The sequence below is a fragment of the Ailuropoda melanoleuca genome, chromosome X (assembly GCF_002007445.2).
Source record: "Ailuropoda melanoleuca isolate Jingjing chromosome X, ASM200744v2, whole genome shotgun sequence".
Lineage (NCBI taxonomy): Eukaryota > Metazoa > Chordata > Mammalia > Carnivora > Ursidae > Ailuropoda > Ailuropoda melanoleuca.
In genome coordinates this window covers 8,589,562-8,610,317 of record NC_048238.1, presented here as the reverse complement: position 1 = coordinate 8,610,317, position 20,756 = coordinate 8,589,562, and the positions used below count along the sequence as shown (strand labels likewise).

At 43.7% G+C, this 20,756-nt stretch overlaps 1 protein-coding gene across 3 annotated transcripts in view; it reads left to right on the top strand.

Moving 5' to 3' along the window:
* The window catches only part of ARHGAP6 (Rho GTPase activating protein 6), a 477,667-nt gene that overhangs the window by 216,443 nt on the left and 240,468 nt on the right, over nt 1-20,756 (top strand). Inside the window, exon 1 of one of the 3 annotated variants that reach the window (XM_011219513.3) lies at nt 19,171-19,757. The exons of the other annotated variants lie outside the window; for them this stretch is intronic. Coding sequence (XP_011217815.1) covers nt 19,713-19,757 — 45 coding nt within the window. The 5' untranslated portion in view covers nt 19,171-19,712. Of the gene's footprint in view, nt 1-19,170; nt 19,758-20,756 lie in introns of those variants that run through there. 3 annotated transcript variants of the gene reach the window in all.

The window sequence follows — 20,756 nt, the reverse complement described above, 5'->3', positions numbered from 1 at the left end:
ATAAGGACGAGGGGAGCTCTAAGGGTCATCCTTCCTGAGACAGCTTCCCTTTAACAGTTTCCTAGAAACCCTCCATATACTTGGTCTCTGAGGTCTCCCATTTTTTCAGCTGGGTATTATGACACTCCCTCTAGTGTTCTGATACCAATAAGAACGATGGATATTGGGTAGACTATCAGGAAGCCCTGGTATGCGGCTCAACTTTTGCTAATAGTTAAAAATCAAAACCACATAGATCTTATAAATTAGAGGGGACCAAACCATGGCCTGTGGGCTAAATTCAGCCCACTGACTGTTTTCGTAAATAAAACTTTATTGGGACCCATTCATTAATGTACGATCTGTGGCTGCTTTTGTGCCATCACAGCAGAGTCGAGTAAAGTTGTGACAGAGACTGTCTGGCCTGCAAAGCGAAAAATACATTCCATGTGGCCCTTTACGTGAAAAGGTTGCCAACTCCATTTTGGATGGAAAACTCAGTGGAAAAATGGGCAAAAGACTAGAAACAGACACTTTGCAAAAGGGAAAGCCAAAGACCAATACACATATGAAAAGTGCTCCAACTCCTCCGTCCCCAGGGAAATGTTATTAAACCCACAGTGCACACCACTCCTTGCCTGTCGGAATGGCTATCACGGAGTGAGAGAGAGAACACTGACCACAGCATGGATTGCACTAATACGGGACAGCTGGACTTCTCATGCATGGCCTGTGGCAGAGGAAATTGGACACAGACTTCGGAAGACTGTGGAGGGGCATGTACTAAAGCATGGCGTATGTCCCCCCGCCCCAATGATGAAGCACTGCTACTCCCAGGTGTATACCTGACAAAATTCCTACCTACGCTCACCAAAAGACATGTACTAGAAGGTTCCTATCAGCACTATTCTGGTAAAATGTCTCTCAGGAGTAGAAGTGGGAAACGCTCGTCTTTTATTCCTGCTGTGGAATACTTCTCAGCAAAGAAGACGAAGGGCCACTAATAGGCTATAACATGCAACAGTGATGGAAAAGGCCAGACCAAACACCAGACTGTCCATCGTGGGATTGTATGACGGGAGTTCAGAAACGGGCAAATGAAACAAAACCTCTGGGGTCAGTGGTCAGGCTAGGGGTTACTTTGGGGGGTAAAGCTTGGGAGGGTGCTTTTCTTGTTCCGGGTAGTCATTATACAGGGGTGTTCACTGTGGCAAAATGCACTGAGTTGTGCATTTATGAATTCAGTACTGTTTGGCTCGTGTTTTGTATTTCAATAAGGAGCCCCCCCAAAAAAAGAAAAAGAACATGTATCTCTTTAATGCTGGAAACCTAGCAGTGCTTCTCTCAGCCAGTTTTCTATTAAAAACGTTGCCTGTTATGCTAAGTGAAATAAGTCAGACAAAGACAGATACCGTATGATTTCACTTATATGTGGAATCTACAAAAGCAAAACAAACGAACAACAACAATAACAAAAAACCAAAACAGAAACAGACTCATAGATACAGAGACTTATCTGGTGGTTGCGGAGGGTGGGGGGCAAAATAGGGGCAGGGGATTAAAAGGGACAAACTTCCAGTTATAAAATAAGTAAGACAAGGGGATACAAGGTACAGCACAGAGAACTTAGTTCATAATACATAACAACTTTGTATGCTGACAGACGGTGGCTAGATTTATTGGGGGATCACTTCATTGTGTGCACAAATGTTGAATCACTATGTTGTATCCCCAAAACTAATGTAATACCATATGTGAACTACACGTCAATGAAAAAGATGAAATGTGTATGGAATCAACACTTTGGACACCTTGAACTTACACAATGTTGTATGTCAGTTACATGTCAATAAGGCTGGAAAAAGAAATTAAAAAAATCTTTTTTGGAAACATGTTTCCTATGGTGATGTGTTCCTCATGAGACGACCACACTAGGCTCCCCAGCAGGCCTGGCTCTTTGTCTGAGATGATGTCTGCATTCTAGTCTCAGGAACAAATGGAATATATTTCCTCCTTGCAGCTTTTCTGCATCAGATGGCAGCCACCCTGACAGTGTGGCCCTCAGGGTGCTCCGAGCTCAGGGGGCCTCACCGTGCAGCGACGATGAGAAGGCTGTCTCTAGCTGTGGTGGCTTAGTCCACTGAGCAGACCCCGTGTCCCTGGGCTTTCTGGCCGAAGGAGAAAGTGAAGGCTGCAAGGCCAGCTGAATGTGGAATTTATGGATCCTAAGAAGGCAGTTTGGAAGGAGAGATTTTTTTCATTTATGTTTAGTCTTAACTCTGTGAGGTTGTAAAGAGGCGCTGGAGACGGAGGGAACTGTTTGTATGCTAAGTGTTGTCTGCCTCAATTGCGCTCTTGTGTTTGGGCTGGCTGCCCAGTCTGGTGTGGGAGGCTGCTTGAGATATGTGCATGTCTCCAAAACATCAATTTTCAATTTTAAAAAGGATTAAAGTATTAGTTCTCTAAAGCCATGGAACTGAGGCAGGTTTTAAAGAAGGCCAGAAGAGGGGCGCCTGGGTGGCTCAGTTGGTTGGGGTTGTGGGATCGAGCCCCATGTTGGGCTCTGTGCTTAGTGCAGAGTCTGTTTCTCTCTCTCTCTCTCTCTCTCTCTCTCTCTCTCTCAAATAAGTAAATAAAATCTTTAAAAAAATATAGGAGAAGGTCAGAAGAAAGAACTAGTCTTTTTAAAGAATCACCCAAGTTTTTGGCTGATATATTGTGTTAAATTTATTTCTCCCATGGATGCAAGTGAGGAATTCTAAAAGAAAGAAAAACATTAAATGCCAAGATTGAATAAAAAGGAAATAATAACCCAAGCATTAATTGATGGCTATAAACTAAATTTAAACAATTGAATAAAAGTCAGTAAGTGTAGCTATTCAATCCAGAAGTTCTGGTACATACATAAGATGTACTTCTCATATTTCATAATTATCCAACATCTTTAAAAATATCATGTTTATGTATTTTGTAAGACTTGTGACTATATATGTATATGTGTATAAAAATATATATTAGCACGTGTGTGTATATATTTGAGTACATATGTGTAGACATTCATAAGATTTTTTTAAATTACCATCCTCTAAAAGAAAGAAAAAAAAACAAGTGGCAAGTAATGAGAAGGAACCAGAGCCAACTGTTCATACGAATCTCAGAAGATTTAGTTTATGTTGATGCAGCCTCCCAGGTCTGGTACAGCACCTCGAAGGACAATTTTTTGAGGAAAAAATATCCAAATATCAGTTTAAGAGAAACCACCAAAAGTTGCCTGACTTGCATTTTTGTGGAAGTGAAGATCTGGCTGTAGAAAGCAAAGTGACAGCCGTCCAGCTGCCTCGGCCCCAGCGTTTAGGTTACTGCTGCTGATCAGGGAAATAACTTCCCTCTTCCTTCCATTTTTTTCCTTAGCAGTCCTGGAGGAGAGCGCAGTTGGGCTCTGGGGACTTTGGAACAAGGATGCCGTTGCCAAGCTCTTGTGGTCAGAAGCTAAGTGGGCTTCTTGCTTTGTGAGCCAAAGCATTTGGAGAGCCTCATCTTAGGAGAAGCAAATTATCCTGCCCCGTGGTGGCCCCTCAGTGTCAGCCCATCAGGGGATTAGGTCTCAGTGTCTGATGCCAAAGATGAACAGAGATAAATGTGCAAAGATAGGACGGGCTGTTATCAAAACTCAGCCTTTTTGCAGAATTTTGAGCGGATACCCCTTGTTTCATGAGAAACCAAAGCAGAGAACCCTGCCTACTAAACCCTACATAGACTGATGTGTCCTTCGGAAGCTCCCCTGTTCTGTGAGCCGCATTTACCTCTTGGTCGTGCTGAATTCCCTTGTGGGAGGCCTTGAATGTATTTATTCTATAACCTAAAATGGTGGCCTTGAGATTGGGCAATGTTGCCGTATGTTCCTGTGGACTTGACTTTTCTGGAAAAGTGGTGGATTCCTTCCTAAAAACCAGAATTATGATTTTAAAAGGTTTTCCTCTTCAGTCCCACGTCACAGTGTCCTAATGATAATTGAGAGCTGTTTGCAGCATGGACCCTCAGGGCAGGGGAGTCCAGACTGGGCCCAAGGAAAACGATTCTGTTGGATAAATCACCAGGTTACTCCAGAGAGTGGTCACTGCCATAATAGTTGATTCCAGTTCGTGTTTTTTGTAGACTTGCTGGTGCTATAATCACCAAATGCTAATTGTTCTCATCTCCTGGAATCATATTTAATAACAGCATTCAACAAATAGTTCTCCAGTGGTTTCTGTATAGTAGGCACAGGGTCAGGCTCAGGAGGTAAAAAGATGATTAGGGCAGCCCCTGTCTTCAAGGAGAACAGTGTTTTAGGAGGAAGGAGACAAGATGAGTGTCCTAGCAGAGGTCCAGCCAAAAGGCCTGCAGAGCCTCCTATTAGGGGGTGGCAGGATGGGTCCGTAAGGTCCAGGAGAGCCAGAGAAGCTAGTGGGAGGTATACAGGCAAAGGGGAAATGGAAGGGTGCGGGGGAAGGGAGGCGGTGGATGTGATGGGGGCAGAAAGGTGTTACAGGAGAAAGGGTTCACCCCTTGAAAACAAAGGATTCATGTCTAACGTGTGACCTAGAATTTCAAAGGTCACCTCCCCTGGCAAGAAGCCAAGAAGGTGGATGGTCACATTTTGGAATGTTCAGAATGTGAAGAGGGTGCTACATGCATTGTGCTGGTTGTAGAAAATGGGTTGGATTCTGGTGACCTTCCAGAATCTTGACTAGTCTGAAAATCATATATACACACATATTTGTCTTTACAATATGGTGTGACCTAAAAGTCACAGCCTGATATAAAGTTTATGCCATAAAAATAAATAACAAGTTGAGTTTACTTCCTCTGAGCGGCCTAGGGTTTTTAAGGCAGGGCAAAACGGTCCGACTCCGAGGACCAAATATAGACATGGGTGTTTTAGAATCTTCTGTTTTTTTGGTCTCAGAATGCATGGCGTGGTGTGGCATGACGTGGTAATTGAATCCAGTGCAGATGGGTCCGAACCCAGTTCAATTTGGAGGGAGGGATACCAAGAAACAGCGTATGTCCAAGATCAGGATTAAATTTACCAGATGAGGGCCAGGGAAAACTTTCTTTTTGATGAAACTTAGCAAATCCCAGTCAGTGGGAGGGAAATACCTTGACAAATGATTTGAGAATAGCAGATACAAATGCAACAAGGGAATGTTTATTTTTAGTTATGGTTTATATTGTTCTAGAAGAAATGGGGGAGGGATGCCTTCTACAGACCAAGTGAATCCCACATGCATTTACCTGAGACTTCTAGAGATAACATATATGTGTCTCTAAAAGCTCAGATACGTGGAGCAGCAGAATCCAATTTGGAAGCCTGCCTGACCTAAATGGGCCGGTTTATCTTTGGCAAGTTGTCTGTCTGCTTCAAGACTATAAATGAAATTAAATAATTGAGATGTTAATAGAAAGGAATATGTAGAAGATATATTTTTTTCTTTGGGCTTGTAAAACTCCAGTAGGGAGAAAATGAAAGCCAAAAGTGGACCAAAAAATCAAACAAAACAAAGTTCTATTTTAGTTTTCTAAGTCAGAGGTCAGTGAACATTTTCTGTAAAAGACCAGGTACGTTAGGCCATCGAAAGTGGCCATAGACAAATGTGTATGTGAGCGGGCATGACTGCGCTCTGATGAGATCTTATTGATGAATGCTGAGATTGGAGATTTTTGTAATTTGCACGCATCACGAAACCTTATACTTCTTTTGATTTTCCTTTCAACCATTTAGAAATGTAAAAACCATTTTTACTGACTCCTATTCCAGATTGGAGACAAACATCTCCTCTCATTTGTTCTTTTAGAACAAACCAAACAAAATCAAACCAAACCAAACAAATAATGTTGAAGTGCAACATACTTTCTCTTCAGGCTTTTGTAAATTCATTGAGTGATGATTTTTCACCTTTGGTATTTTCTGGGACTTTTCTGGAATGCTTTATGCTCCTGCTAGCATGCTTTGGGCCCCTATAACACTTCCTAACATCAGTCATTGTGCATTTATTAAGTGCTCACCATGACCAGAGATGCTCGGGACAGACGTCAGAGGAAAAGAAAATATTAGCAATAGAAAGTGGTCCAGAAGCTCCTCTATTTATGGAATTTCACCTTGTGCACTTTCATAGATACAAACAAAACCAAATTCTGGAGTAAAGCCCTCTGGCTGTCTCCTTGCTGCCAAAAATATGCATTAATAGTTTCTGGGAGCTGGTTTTGTTTCTGCCCTAACCCCTCCCTTTGTTTTTCAGTTTACAATATTTATTTTCTTTCTGTTTGGTACTGAGGAGTTCTACCATTAACCCCATCTTGTATGGTAGCCTCAGAGGAAGTGGGAGAGGAAAGTGCTAGTAAGAAGTAACAGAGGGGAAGGTGAAATAGAAGCAATTTTTCAAAATTGAAATAGGTAAGCAAAATTGTTACATGTTCTTTGGTGAAGAACAATTTTTTAAAAGATTTTATTTATTTATTTGACACAGAGAGAGAGCAAGCACAAGCAGGGGGAGAGGCAGAGGGAGAGGGAAAAGCAGGCTCCTCGCTGATCAGGGAGCCCAACTCAGGGCTGGATCCCAGGACCCGGGGATTATGACCTGAGCCGAAGGCAGACGCTTCACAAACGGAGCCACCCAGGTGCTCCAGCAGGACAATTTTGAGGACAAAGACCTCACCATGTAACCTGAGAAAGTTCTGTACCTGTGTGATAATAGTGAACATTGATATAGAGCTTATGTATATGCCTGACACTGTTCTAACTTCTCTCTTTCTCTCTCTCTCTATACACACACACACACACCACTGCGTGTGTGCGAGCACACTCACTAGTATAAAAAGATGGTAATTAACAAATGTTGTCTTAAAATGATTGATGAAACAGGGAACATTTAACTGTGTTGTTAGGAATCAACATGTTAGATACACTTACGATGATCTATAATTCGGGGAAAGAAAATAAATCTGGTAAGTAAAGTAATGCAGTCATAGATGGTTCCGGGGGTTAGCAGCTTAGTAAGTGGCTGAATGACAACTGTGGGTGCCGAGGCTGCTGAGAAATTCCCTGCGGGGTCTTGTGCTTTATGAGCGAGGAGGAGGATAAGCTGGAGTGCCAGACGGAAGATCAGCTCGTACTTCACCTTGCTGGAAATACTTTGGGGGCTACAAGCTTCCACCCTGCTCAGGACCTCTGGACATAGGAACAGAGTCATAAACAGCCGTTAGGGCTTAACAGGTTTTCAACCCAAAAGTGTAGTGGACACATATCTATTGGTGCTTTGCCCAGAGTGTCTCAGATCTGTTATCAGTTTTGTGTGCCTGACCCATCCCCCAGCTTCTCTGTGGTTTGCTTCTAATGACCAACATCTGTGAACTTCTTCAGAGGACTTCCCTTGGGATTCTCGAGCAGTTTCCCTATACCCACAAAGAGCAGGAAGTGCCTGAGACTTTGCATCATTCTGGGGCATCCCATAGCCCATGGCTGGCAGGTGTGAGAATGTTAAAGCTCAGCTCCTTTGGTTTGAGATGGGACAATTCTGAGTTGGAATTGACGCTCCAGACTCCCTCCAGGATCAGGCTGAGACTGGGACTTTGCCAGAAATCACACCGTTACTTGGCTTCCTCCCTTCTTATACTGTTACGCTTACCCCTTACCAATTTCTCCTGGGAACATGTCCTTAATAAATCACTTGCACATGAATCCTTATCTTAGTGTCTGTTTCTGGGGAACTCTGCCTAAGGCAAGAAGCAACTATGTTATTGAGACAAGTAGCACAAGGCCTTGCCTTCAGTTAACATTGAAAGAGTGGATGAAAGAATGGACTGAATAAATTAATAGAAGCCAGTCTTTAGCCTTGAGCCACTCGTTGTAGTCAGGGAAACAGGAAAGGGATAAAACATTGACTCTGACATTTTAGAGTTGCAGGTCCAATAGCAAAACTTCCCACATAGGCGCAGCCCCTTCAGCAGATGGTCACCCAGGCTCTGGTTATTAAATATTGCCAGGAAGAAGAAACCACCACGCTCCGGGATAGCTGCCGGCCTGCTCTGGTACCACTCCATTTATTATGAAGACCTCCCTCCCCCCTCCTTCCCTCCCTCCCTCCTTTCCTTCTTTTTTCTTTTTTAAAATTTATTTATTTATTTGAGAGAGAGAGTGTGTGCATGTGCATGTGCATGCAAGCTGGGGGAGGGGCAGAGGAAGAGAGACAGCACAGCAGACTGCCCGCTGAGCATGGAGCCTGATGCGGGACTCATTCTCATGACTCTGAGATCATGATCTGAGCCAAAATCAAGAGTCAGACGCTTAACCGACTGAGCCACCCAGGTGCCTCTTTTCTTTTCTTTTCTTTTCTTTTCTTTTCTTTTCTTTTCTTTTCTTTTCTTTTCTTTCTTTTCTTTTCTTTTCTTTCTTTTCTTTTCTTTTCTTTTCTTTTCTTTTCTTTTCTTTCTTTCTTTCTTTCTTTCAATAGCTTTATGGAGATCAGATTCACATTTCATACAATTCAGCCATTTACAATGAACAATTAAATGGATTTTAGTATATTCAGAGTTGTGCAGCCATCCCCACAATCAATTTTAGAACATTTTTGTCACCCTGAAAAGAAACACTGTACTTTTTAGCTCTCACCACCTCAACTCCCCATCCTCTCATCTCCCCAGCCCTAGACAACCACAGATCTACTTTTGATCTTTGTGGATTTGTCTATTCTGGACATTTCTAGTAAATGGAATCATATAATATATTGGTCTTTTGTGACTGGCTTCTTTCACTTAGCATAATGTTTTTAAGTTTCATCCATGTTTTATCTATCATATAACAGTATTTCATTCCTTTTTATGGCCAATTAATTGTCCATTGTATGGATAGACCACATTTTGTTTATACATTATAGTCAGTTGATGGACATTTGAGTGGTTTCCATTTTAGGCTATTATAGATAATGGTGCTATGAACATGAGTGTACAAGTTTTGGTGTGGACATATATTTTAATTCCTTTTTGTTATATACCTAGGAGTGGAATTGCCAGGTTAAATGTAGAAAGTTTTTTCTTCTGTTGAGCCAAAATCCAAGTCTTCATAATTTCCACTCTTGATCCTTGTCCAGCCTCCTGGAGAAAACTGACAAGCTTTCCTTTCTTACACATGATGTCCCTTCAAATCGTTCATCATTGTCTCCATGGCCTTCTTCAGCTCTCACAGACTGAATTTTCTTTGTTCTTTCATTCATTCCACTGTAAAAATGGGAGTTACGGAAATCCAAACTGATAGCCTTGAAGTTGTCACATTGTCTCTTATGATGTACAAACCAGCTTTCCTTTGTTCCAAATCTCAGACTTTCCCATCAATCGTAGGGAGATAGTGGCTGGCAGCTTTATTTTGCTAAGATGGGAAACAGGGAATTATTTCTAGGTGGGAAGGTTTTTCAATAGACTCTGAAGGGATTTTCCCCTTGGAAAATCTAAAAGGGCTAATAATTTGTGTGATTTACACACATTTGTCATTTTTTGACATGTTCATGTGAGAAAAAGGAATTCCATGGTTTTGAAAAATGAAGTTTAATGGAGATCAGTTATCCTGAGAGCTTTGAAAGAAGTCATGTGTAGCATTCTTTTTACCATTAGTCACAAAGACAGTGGGGAGAAAACTTGACAAAACCACAGGAAAAATGTAGCAAGTCACTTAGCAGGCTCTGGGTTCTGCTGAACTGGGCCAAATGTTATGTTCATTTACTCTTAAATAACTACAAATGGGTCTGATTCTGGCTTGTTAGTCGTGGAGTTAGGAATGTTTTCTACCTTCCTTTAACACTCAATCCAGAGGGCAGGATGGGTTCTGACGTTGTCTCATGCTAGCTGCATGACCTTGAACGAGTCATTTGGCCTCTCTAGGCATTAGTTTCTGCATCTTACTACCATGACATCAGTGGTTTTCCAACTGTGTTGTTGTACGTGATAACAATCAAAGGCTCTTGCTAAAAATGTCAGTCCTGAGGTGGTGCCTCAAGAGGTTCTGATTCATTGTGTTTTGGGGAGGTCCTCACAATCTATTCTTTTAAAAAAATATCCCCTGCCAAGTGATTTTAATGTATGTGGTCCTAAAAACCATACTTTCAGAAACACTGATTAGCCATTTATTTCTGATCTCTTTTCTTCTTGTCCTGTCTTCTGCTGAAAGGGGGAAGAAATCCTATAATCTCTCCAGGTCATATCTGTCCATATATGCTGTGTTTATGAACGTGAAGAAGGATAGCAATTAAAATCAAAATAATGAAAAAGTCCTAGTCTGATGCTTAGATTCTGCTGTGTTAGGATTATTTTGACTGGAACAATTTTATCTATAAAGTAGGGTTTCTTAACCTTGATCCTACTGGCATTTAGGGCCAGAACGTTCTTTGCTGTGTATGTGTGTGTTGGTGGGGCAAGAATGGAAGGGGGCTGGGGGGTGTATCTTGTTCATCGTGGGATGTTTAGCAGCATCCCTGGCATCTATCCATTAAGTACTAATAGTATTTCATGCCCCCACCCCCACTTGTAACCAAAAAAAAAAAAAAAAAACCCAAAAAACCCACACAAACAAACCTCCAGACATTGCGAAATACGCCCTGAGGGACAAAATCGCCTTGCCCCTAGTTGAGTACCACTTTTATAAAGCACAGTCCCAAAGAAAACAAACCTTTTTGTACCAAGCATTTCTTGGCGATCAGGAACTCTCTGGCTCATCCTCCCTATTTGATGGATTAGTGGGATACAGACAGCTTTAGGTGACTTGGCAAGTGAAGGGCACTCTGTTTCATTCTCCTCATTTTATTACACTTCTGGCAACAGGTTCTTAATATTTGCCTTATATGTCCCACTGCCTATGAAAAATGAAAATCATAGTCACAAAATAGATTAAGGAGGGGGTTGGACACTGTTCCATGTGAAATTGCTTTGAAAGCTCCAGGCACCAGAGTAATGCCAGGTGCCATCATTCATAATATTGCTGAGCCTCCGAAATCAGGGGTTTTTGAGGTTTTAACAGTGGGTTTGTTGGGTGACTAGTCAAGTGCTCCAAAGGACTTTATAGCTGTGTGTTTGGGTCACATCAATGGCCAATTTTTACCCTACCTATTAGCCTTTCAACATACTGTGTTGCCTGGAGACCCACTTGTATGTAAGTCCCATTGCTCAGCCCTATTCTTCTGCTCTGAGGATATTTCTCTTTGTTTTCTTGGGTGAAGCATTACCCACTCCACTGAAAGAAGATTTGTTGTTGATGTGAGATGCACTACTAAGTGGAAGTTATTAAAGGATGGATTTCTTATGCCTATGGAGTGTTTCTCAACCTTGGCACCCTTGACATTTTTGGCAGGATGGTCTTTGTTTGGGAGAGGGTGGCCATCCCGTGACAACCAAAAATGTCTCCAGACATTACCAAGCATCCTTTGGGGGGAAAAAAGAACTATTGGCCTTGGAGATATGGCTGGGGCACTGGTGGTGTCCAACCCCGTTTTACAAGAAGGCCCCATAGTAATCTAATAGATGAGTCTGACTTATCAAAGAGAGTCTCTACTTTGAAATGTACCGGAATGGCCCGCAAAGAGATATGGACCCAACTTTCCTTTACATCTCAACTCCACCATTTAATGCACAGCAAGTTAATCACCCTCATGAATAAAATGGGGATAATCGTACTTTCCTCACGCTATTATTCCAAGGATCCAGATTTGCTATTTGCAAAGCATCTAGTTGAACAAAGGACCAGTGACGTACATGTTCAATAATTAGTGGACTCGTTATTGGTTCAAATAATAATCCCAGCACCTGCAGCATTGGGGTGGCCATGAACATTCCGCAGGCTTTCCATGCTTGCAGCACCAGGCGGAGGAGAGGAGGTTATAATTGGTCGTGCGAAGGCAATAGACTAACATTAGATGACGGATATAATGAAAAGCAGTTTCCTGATTCTCACACTGTTTTTTTGGGAAGCCATAACCAGAGGGATTGCAGCCTCCTCTTTTTGCCTACTGACCCTTGAATAGAAAATTTATTTTAGAAACGTCTCTCTGTGGATACTTTTGAAGGGCACTTTCCCTGGCTCCCTGACATTGAGTAGCAGCAGTTCTTCAGTGAAAATATCAAAATGGCAGGAAAAGGACAAACCAGTGATACCAAGCTGAACCTATTTTAATGGTCAGTTTGTTCTTACCTTCCCTGGCCCTTGTCTTTTTCCCTTGCATTCACAAATCATCACGTTGTCAGTTCTGGCTGATGTATAACTTCTTTTTTTTTTAACTTTTTAATTCAAATTCAGTTGGCCAGTACATAGTACATCATTAGTTTCTGGTGTAATGTTCAATGATTCATCAGTTGTGTATGACACCCAGTGCTCATCACCATGTATAACCTCTTGATATTCTTTGTAATAGGAATCAAGGCTGAAGGCAATAGTACTAGGGGATGCCAGGGCATTCTTCTCTGTCTTCTCTGTCCTGTGTCATCACAGCTCTAGGCATCATCCCCAGCACCCCCAGGAATTCCTCATTCACTGGTCTTCAGACTGGGTGTGTCTTCAGGCTGGAGGTTGTCTCACTCTAGCTTACCTGGAGAAAGGAATGGAACCCTTTATTCTTCCTTGGATCCCTCCCATCTCCACATCCCTGTTAGAGTTAAGAAGAAGGGGAGAAATTGTGGCTACAGAATCAGATGGTAATTCCATAAGTAGCACTTACGTTTATAGTTGGGTTGCTGAGATACTGTCCCCCCGAGTATGCTGAGTTTCTACAAAATAAAATGTCTTCCCTCAAAGGCATAACTGATGTATCAATTGCTTCGACCTGTATGTGTGGACAGAGTCAGTAATGGCATGATCCTAGCAGGGCTGGTAAGGTCTTCACTTAAAGGACACATGTGATTTGGGACAAAGAGGATCTTAAGCTTCTTCCCCATCTCTCCCTCCTGATCCTAGAGTTTGATTTCCTGAATTTTATCTTTGTAGCCCCATGAGAAAACCTAGAAGAGAGACAACTCTAAACCATGTTCAGTCTTTATATAAACTATGTTCAGTCTATTTATACTGAAGCATAAATAAAGATTCAAATTGGTACAATCAGTTCAGAAAATTGTTGGGCATTGTCCAGTAAAGTTAAAGACATGCATACCTATGACCTGGCAAGTCTGTTTCTAGGTCTGCACCCTATAAAAATGCATGTACTTGTGCCCAAGGAGGTATGTGTAAGGATGTTCAAGCAGTATGGTTTTCAGTAGTCCCAAACTGCAAAGGACACAAATGGCCCTCACAATTGAAAAGATAAACAGTGGTAAACACATTCAATGAAATACTGGATGGCAATGGGAATGAACAAACTATGGCTACATACAACATGGAAGAACCTTAAAACCATAATGTTGAATAAAAGAAGTGACATGTAATAAAACATACTTAGGAATCATTTATATAAAGTAAGAAAACAGGCAACCCTGAAGTCTAATATTTATGGATGTTCAACTTCCTAAAAAGCAGTGTTTCTCAAAACAGGGGTGATCTTGCCCCCCACCCCAGAGGGGTATTTGTCAGTATCTGGAGACATTTTTGGTTGTCACAGTTGGTGGAGGGAGATAATGCTGGCATCTAGTGGGTAGAGGCCAGGGATGCCACTGAACAGCCTACAATCCAAAGGACAGCCTCCACAGTAAAGAATTGTCAGTATAATACCCAAACTACAAGAAACAAAAGCAAAAGTAAACAAGTGGGACGACATCAAACTAAAAAGCTTCAGCAGAGCAAAGGAAGCACTCAACGAAATGAAAAGGCAGAAGGAATGGGAGAAAATATCTGCAAACCGTGTATCTGATGAAGGGTTAATAGCAAAATAACTCAATAGCAAAACAAAAACAAAAACAAAACAGACCCAAATAATCCAATTTAAAACAGGCAAAGGACCGGAATAGACATTTTTTCCACTGAAGACATACAGATGGCCGACAGATAGATGAAAAAGTGGTCAACATTACTCATTATCAGGGAAACACAAATCAAAACCACAAGAAGATACCACCTCACCTGTCAGGGTGGCTTTTATTAAAAAGATAAGCTATATATGCAACTAATGAATCATCGAACTTTACATCGGAAACCGGGGATGTACTGTATGGTGACTAACATAATATAATTAAAAAATCATTAAGAAAAAAAATAAATAAAAAGATAAGCGATAGCAAGTGTTGACGAGGATGTGGAGAATAGAGAACCCTAGTGCACTGTTGGTGGGAGTGTAAATTGGTGCAACCCCTGTGGAAAAAGGTATAGAGGTTCCTTAACAAATTAAAAATTAAAAATAGAACTACTTGTGATCCAGCAATCCCACTTCTAGGTGTATATCCAAAAGGATTGGAGTTAGGATCTCATCTGCCCTCCCATGTTCATTGTAGTATTATTTGCGACAGCCAAGATAAGAAAACAACCTAACTATCAATCTACAGATAAATGGATAAAGAAAATGTGACACTTCTCCCCTCACACCGTCTCTCTCTCTCTCTGTCTCTTTCTCTTTCTCTCTCTCTCTCTCTCTCTCTCTCTCTCTCTCTCTCTCTCTCGTGTGTGTGTGTGTGTGTGTGTGTGTGTGTACGTACACATATTTTGGCCACAACAAAAGGAAGTCCTACTATTGGCAACAACATGGATGGACCTCGAGGGCATTATGCTAAGTGAAATACGTCAGAGAAAGACAAATACTGATGATCTCATTTATATGTGGAATCCAAAAAAAGACAAACAAATTCATAGAAACGGAGAGAGTAGAATGCTGGTTGCCTGGGGTGGGGGAAATGAGGAGATGATGGTCAAAGGGCACAAACTTCCAGTTATAAGATGAGTAAGTTCTGGGGAGGTAGGTACAGTGACTGTAATTAACAGTACTATGTTGTATACTTGAAAGTTTCTAAGAGAATAGATCTGAAATGTTCTCACCACACACATAAGATTTGGTAACTATGTGAGGTGATGGAAGTATGAACTCACCTTATTGCGGTAGTTATTTCACAGTATATACATACATGTATCAGATTATCGCATCATACACTTTAAACTTAATTATGTTATATGTTAATTATACCTCAGTAAAGCTGGTGGGGGGGTGGAGAATTATTGGTTCCCAAATGTTAACGGTGCTGGGATTGAGAAACCCTGCTAAAGAAGGGAAACAAAGAAGTCAAGTCCGTAAAATATAGGACAGTGTCTGCTGCTGAGGATTGGGGGAGGGTGTTACAGTGCAGCCGAGGGACATGGGGCCCTCTGAGACACCAGCAGTATTCTGTTTGTTGACCTCAGTGATGGTGATGATGGGCGTATGTTTTGCAATTCATTAAGCTGCACATTATATGTTATCAATTTTTTTTGTTTCAAAATTTGAAAAATATTCTAGCAGGTGGATTGACGAGACAGTAGGATGGAAGAGGGTAGGCATTGGGTTTTAGGGAAGGCGTCCCCACCCAAAAGGGTCTCAGAGTTACTCTGTAGATGGGCTGGGCCTCCAAGCGGGGCCTTATCCTCCTGTCCTAAATAGGTTTCAGTGCTATGGGCCCTTAGCTCCTCCTAAACTCTAAAGTTGAATTTGCTTCCATAGGTTTGGGTAAAGTTTTCCCAAAACTAATTAGTTTTTCAAAACTAATCACCCTTGGGCTGGCACTAAGTGTGGAAAATGTCAGCTCGGCTTATAGGCAGGCAGAGTAAATGCAAACAAGGATTTTCATTTCAATGGTCTGGTGGCAAGGACAGCCTTTAGTCCTGAAAATGCTGTAACTTTCGGGTAGCAGGAAGATGAGGAAATTCCACTGTGAGGGTGACACATTTTTTCTTAAAAGTGATGCTGGTAGAGGAACTCCTAGAGATTATTTTTGAGTCCTCTCTGGGGGAAATGATAAACATCAGAGAAATTTATTATTATTTGAAAAAGTGACTAACCAAAGGAGAACATTAGCCACGCAGGCTCTTAACGTAACGAGCGAATGGGATGAACCGCAGCCTTCTCTGGGGTATGGTTCACGGGGTCGGTCATCTCCCGCGGTCACCGAACAGACAAAAGCGGAATTTCAAAACCGCCTGACATGTTCACATGTAGTTTAAATGACCTAGGACAATACCGGCAAATTGTATGCACTTAAAAATATTTACTGAATGAGTGACCAAGTGAACAAATAAACAACATGGGAAGGATAGTTAGGAGCAGAGATGTGCAAATAAGACTTTTTGATTAGAGTGGTGTTTAAAATGTGCCTTGAAATATATTCAAATAGAAATGATGTGTGGAATTCTAATTGGTTAAGATTTAATAGGACTTTTAGAGTTCTGCACAATCTTCTAGGTCCCTACTTGAGTCTTGAGTGAGCAGGCTGAGAATTGAAAAGGTACAGGATTCACTCTGAGGTGCATTTAAGAGTCTTGCAGCATGAATTGATCATTTCTTTTCTCAAATGTTTTGTCTTATCTCCCCAGACCGTTCAAACACAGAAAAACAGCCCTATTGCACTTACGAATTTAACTCTGACTTAGCAATGACAATTTAGCAAGAAATATGCTAGCAGGCAGAAGTCATTCCTAGAATGTAAGCACACAGTTCAGGATCGATGGATTATTTCTGGCTTAGGATAATGCTGTTTCGTGACAACACATTTTTCAAAGGTAGCACACAAACAAAATGTGAGGTGAGCCAATTTAGCATGGAGGTGGCTTACTCAGGGGTAATGATCAAAGCATTGTGGTTAAGGTGTTTTTTAAAAATTTATTTATTTATTTGAGAGAGAGAGAAAGAGAGAGTGAACACGAGTGGGAGGGCGGAGGAGCAGAGGGATAGGGAGAAGCAGACTCCTCCCTGAGCAGGGAGTTGGACTCGGGGTGGGACTTGATTCCGGAACCCCAGGATCATGACCTGAGCCAAAGGCAGACACTTAACTGACTGAGCCACCCAGGTGCCTCACGGTTAAGGTTTTTAAATCCAGGGACCCGCCTTGTATTGTTTATGTATATTAATATGAATCAGTTTCGGTAGGGAAAGGGATTTTTAGCTTTGGAGGTTTAATGCCAGGTATGACAGAAATGCTAAAGCTGGAGAGTTCAGCTTTCTAAACAGACCACGGTGAAGCTAAGGTCCCAAAGTTGGTCCTGGCTGCATTCTCTGAAAAAATGCCATATGGTGAAGCTTATGCCAGTTCTCTGCCTTATCCTACGTGTCTTTGCTGACATAGCTCTAAAGCCTGCTTTCAGCAGCAGAGCAAAGTGAAAGTAAAGAGGGGACTTGAGCATGTCCTTTTTCCAGCTCTGCCTGAACCTGTGAGGGAGCAGGGAGGGCCTCCAAGGTGAGCAGGCGTGCTCTGGTCTCCCAGGCAGCAGAGGGGAAGGAGACCTGTGCAGGGCAGGCTGCAGGGGGACCGGGCCAAATGGTGACGTTGCCTTTCTCTCAAAACAGGCAGCATGCTGGTCATAAGTGTTTGTTGGGGGCAGGGGACTGATTTTAACTTTACTTTTATATTATCGCAGTATAAAATACACATCGTGAAGGGTCTAAATTACACAAATCCGAACTGTAGTGCTCAATGAAATTTTACATATGGGTGTACTCGGGTAGCTGTCGAAGTTATCAAGATACAGAATATTTCCAGCACCCCAAAAGGTTCCCTTGTACCCCCTTCCCAGTCAATATCAACTCCCTGTCTTGGTAATAGATATTTGTTTGCTTGTATTTATTTACTTGTTTATTTATCCCTGTTCTGGCTTTTATCGCCATAGGTCGGTCACAGTTGCCTATTTCAGTTCAACATTTGAATTATAATTCCGGAATAAATAAGTAGAATCATACATTGTGTCCTATTTTGTGTAAGATTTCTTTTTCTCAACGTTTGTGAGAATAATTCAGGCCATTGTGTGCGTCAGTCTTATATTCCTGTCATTGCTGAGTAATATCCCATTGTATGGACAGACCACTGTTGGTCCATCGTGGAGCCATTGAAGGACATCTGGATTGTTTCCATTTTGGTGATTCTACCTAAAGATTAGAAATATTCTTGTACATGAGGAGACCATTGGCGCCCATTTCTCTATATATCTAGGAGTAAAATTCCTGGATCAGAGGGCAGGCTTTAGCAGATATAATCTTAAGAGTTTTTCAGAAAGATGAATGGTCATGGGATTATCTAGCAGTAGATTCCTCAGGATACCTGCGCCCCTGGCTTCACATCCTCAGTTTTTTATAATTTCCATATTTATGATTATGATGCCATTGTTTTCAAAATATTACATTAGTTGGGTGGTTCATCCAACTAAATTGTAAGGGCTCGAACATGGGGGACACATCTTATTTCCCTTCTCCCCACCCTGTACACCTACACAGAGCAGGGGAAGGGCCACTCACCAAGTTCAGCGCCGTGGGACCCTGAAGAAAGGAGACAAGCCATCCACAAACCCACCTTCCACTGGATAGCTACCCTTCTTGGGCTTGGATTGATGGATTTCACTGGGTCTAGAGTCTCCACTCTGGCCCCAGACCCTGCCTTTGTCTGGACTTAGCTTGTGGGAAACTGCACATAAATCACAGAATGCCAGGCCCGGGGAGGGACCTCCAGGGTGTTTAAAAGTGCAGGCTTCCACGAGGGATTTCAGAGCAGAGGCCAGTTTTTAGGGGTGTTGTGAACCTCCAGCGTGTGCTAAAAATTATTTGGTTCATCTGGCAACATTTGCAAATAGTGTACGTTTCTTCTGTTTCCAAATTCTTGGTGTGTCCTTTTCCGATGTGCACCTAAGAACTAAGTAAGGCACGGAAAGCGGTGCTTCGAGCAGTGCCCCCATCCCCCAACTCAGATCCAGCCTGGCACCGACACCAGTCCTTGGGTCCCGGCAGATTCTTCAGGACTCCCGCTTCCAGCGGGGTTCCCAAGACATGCCCAGATACTGCAAGCCCTCTGGGACTCAGTTTACCGAAAGTGGCGCGGTGAGGCCGGCCTCTAGCCCGGCCTTCCTCCCGTCCGCAGTTCCCCCAGGCTGCATTACTCGGCCCCTGCCCTCTGCTAGGGTTCCCGCCGTTGAGACGCTCCCAAAGGAGGGCTTTCCAAACACCGAGACTCCGCCCTCGCCGGAGCGGGTTCCGAATCGCCTTCCAGCGTCAGGCCCACACCCCTTTCAAAGTTAGCGAAAGTCGCTCTTTCTTGGAAACCCAAGCTCGCCCTCTCGCTGGTGTTGAGGGCTTTAGCAGCCCCAGCCCTGGCAGCCCGGGTCCCACGGGCCTGGCAGGGGTGGAGTGGCAGGAGGTAGGAGCGCCGTCCGCCCTGACACCTGTCGTGGACGCTTGGTCGCTGCAGCCCCCAACAGCTGGCGGCGGCGGCCGCGACAGGAGCCCGCCAGGAGCGGAAGGAATTAAGCGCCCGCCCATCCCATCTGACTCGGCCGCTCCCCTCTCCTCCTCCTCCCCCTCCTCCCCTCTCCTCCTCCTCCTCCTCCTCCTCCTCCCCCTCCTCTCCTCCTCCTCCTCCTTGTTCCTCTACGCCGCTGCCGCCACCTCCTCCCGGTCCCTGTCAGCTTCTCCGCGGGACGCTGGTGCCTGCGGGCTTTGCAGCGCGCTCGGGGCGCGGGGAACAGGGCTCGCGTCGGGGGCTGGCCCGGGATGGCGGTGAAATAGGGGGACCTCGGAGAGGCGCCGCGACCCCAGGCTGCGCTCGGGGGCCCGTCACTCCTCGGTGGCGACATGGGGGACCCGGTATCCCGCGAGAAACCGCAGCTGCACTACGCGGTGAGTGTCCCAGCGCGCGCAGAGGCGACAGGGGGCGCCACTTGGCCGGCCGGGAGGGGACAGCGCCGGGTTGATGGGATCCCTGTCTCCCCAGAGGTCCTCGGTCGGGGGTTAGTGGGGTGGAGGGTGTCACGTGCGTCACCCCCGAGTGTCAACTGCTTAGAAACTCGGCTGCACCTTAGAATGAGAGCCCCCACCCCTGAAGCCCAGGTTCCTCTACCCTGTGTGGTGGACACTGCGTTCAGGGCCAGAGGCTGGGCCCTGCGGCCGCCTCGCTGCCCAGGGTGGAGAAATGGGGCTCGTGGGGTCCAGGTTCGCCCATTCAACCTCTGGTCAGATATGCTGCAAGAACCAGAATAGAACTGGACAGGAGGCAGGGCTGCTCCATGATCTGAGTGTGTGGCTAGTGGACTCTCTGGAGAAAAGGCTGCAGGGCACTTTGGGGTGCAGCCGGTTTGCTTCTGGAAAAGAGGGTGTGCGTTTCCCTCAGAGTTTGTAGCAGGACAGAATGTTGCACATTATCTGATTAACAGGAGAGGATGCCAGGGGTCTTCTGCCAGCAGCTTCTCCCCTCCCTATTGACTCAAATACTCCACAGGTATTTACTGGGGACCTACTATGTGCCAGGCACTGTGCTTTGGTGAGGGGGTCTGCAGGACACGACAGACTAAAAGCTCATGGGCTTTTCCTCTTTTAAAGAAGGAGTCAAGAGCTCAAGGTGGATGACTGACCAAATCCAGATTCTAGATTGAGTTTATTTTTGAGAGAGAGAGAAAAGAAAGATGTTTCTGAGGAATGACTACTAACTACTCCTGAAGGTTGTGAATGCCGCCTGCAGGAAGCCGGTAGGCAGCAGCGTTAGCTCACTTCAGTCTTCGGACATTTATTTTCCAGTTGTAAGATGTGGTGTTTTGAGATGGGCCATTGCAGTTGCCCTGCCATCTGCTACTTTACTGAGTTTTCCCTGACATGATGTTCATTGCTGAGATTATACATGCT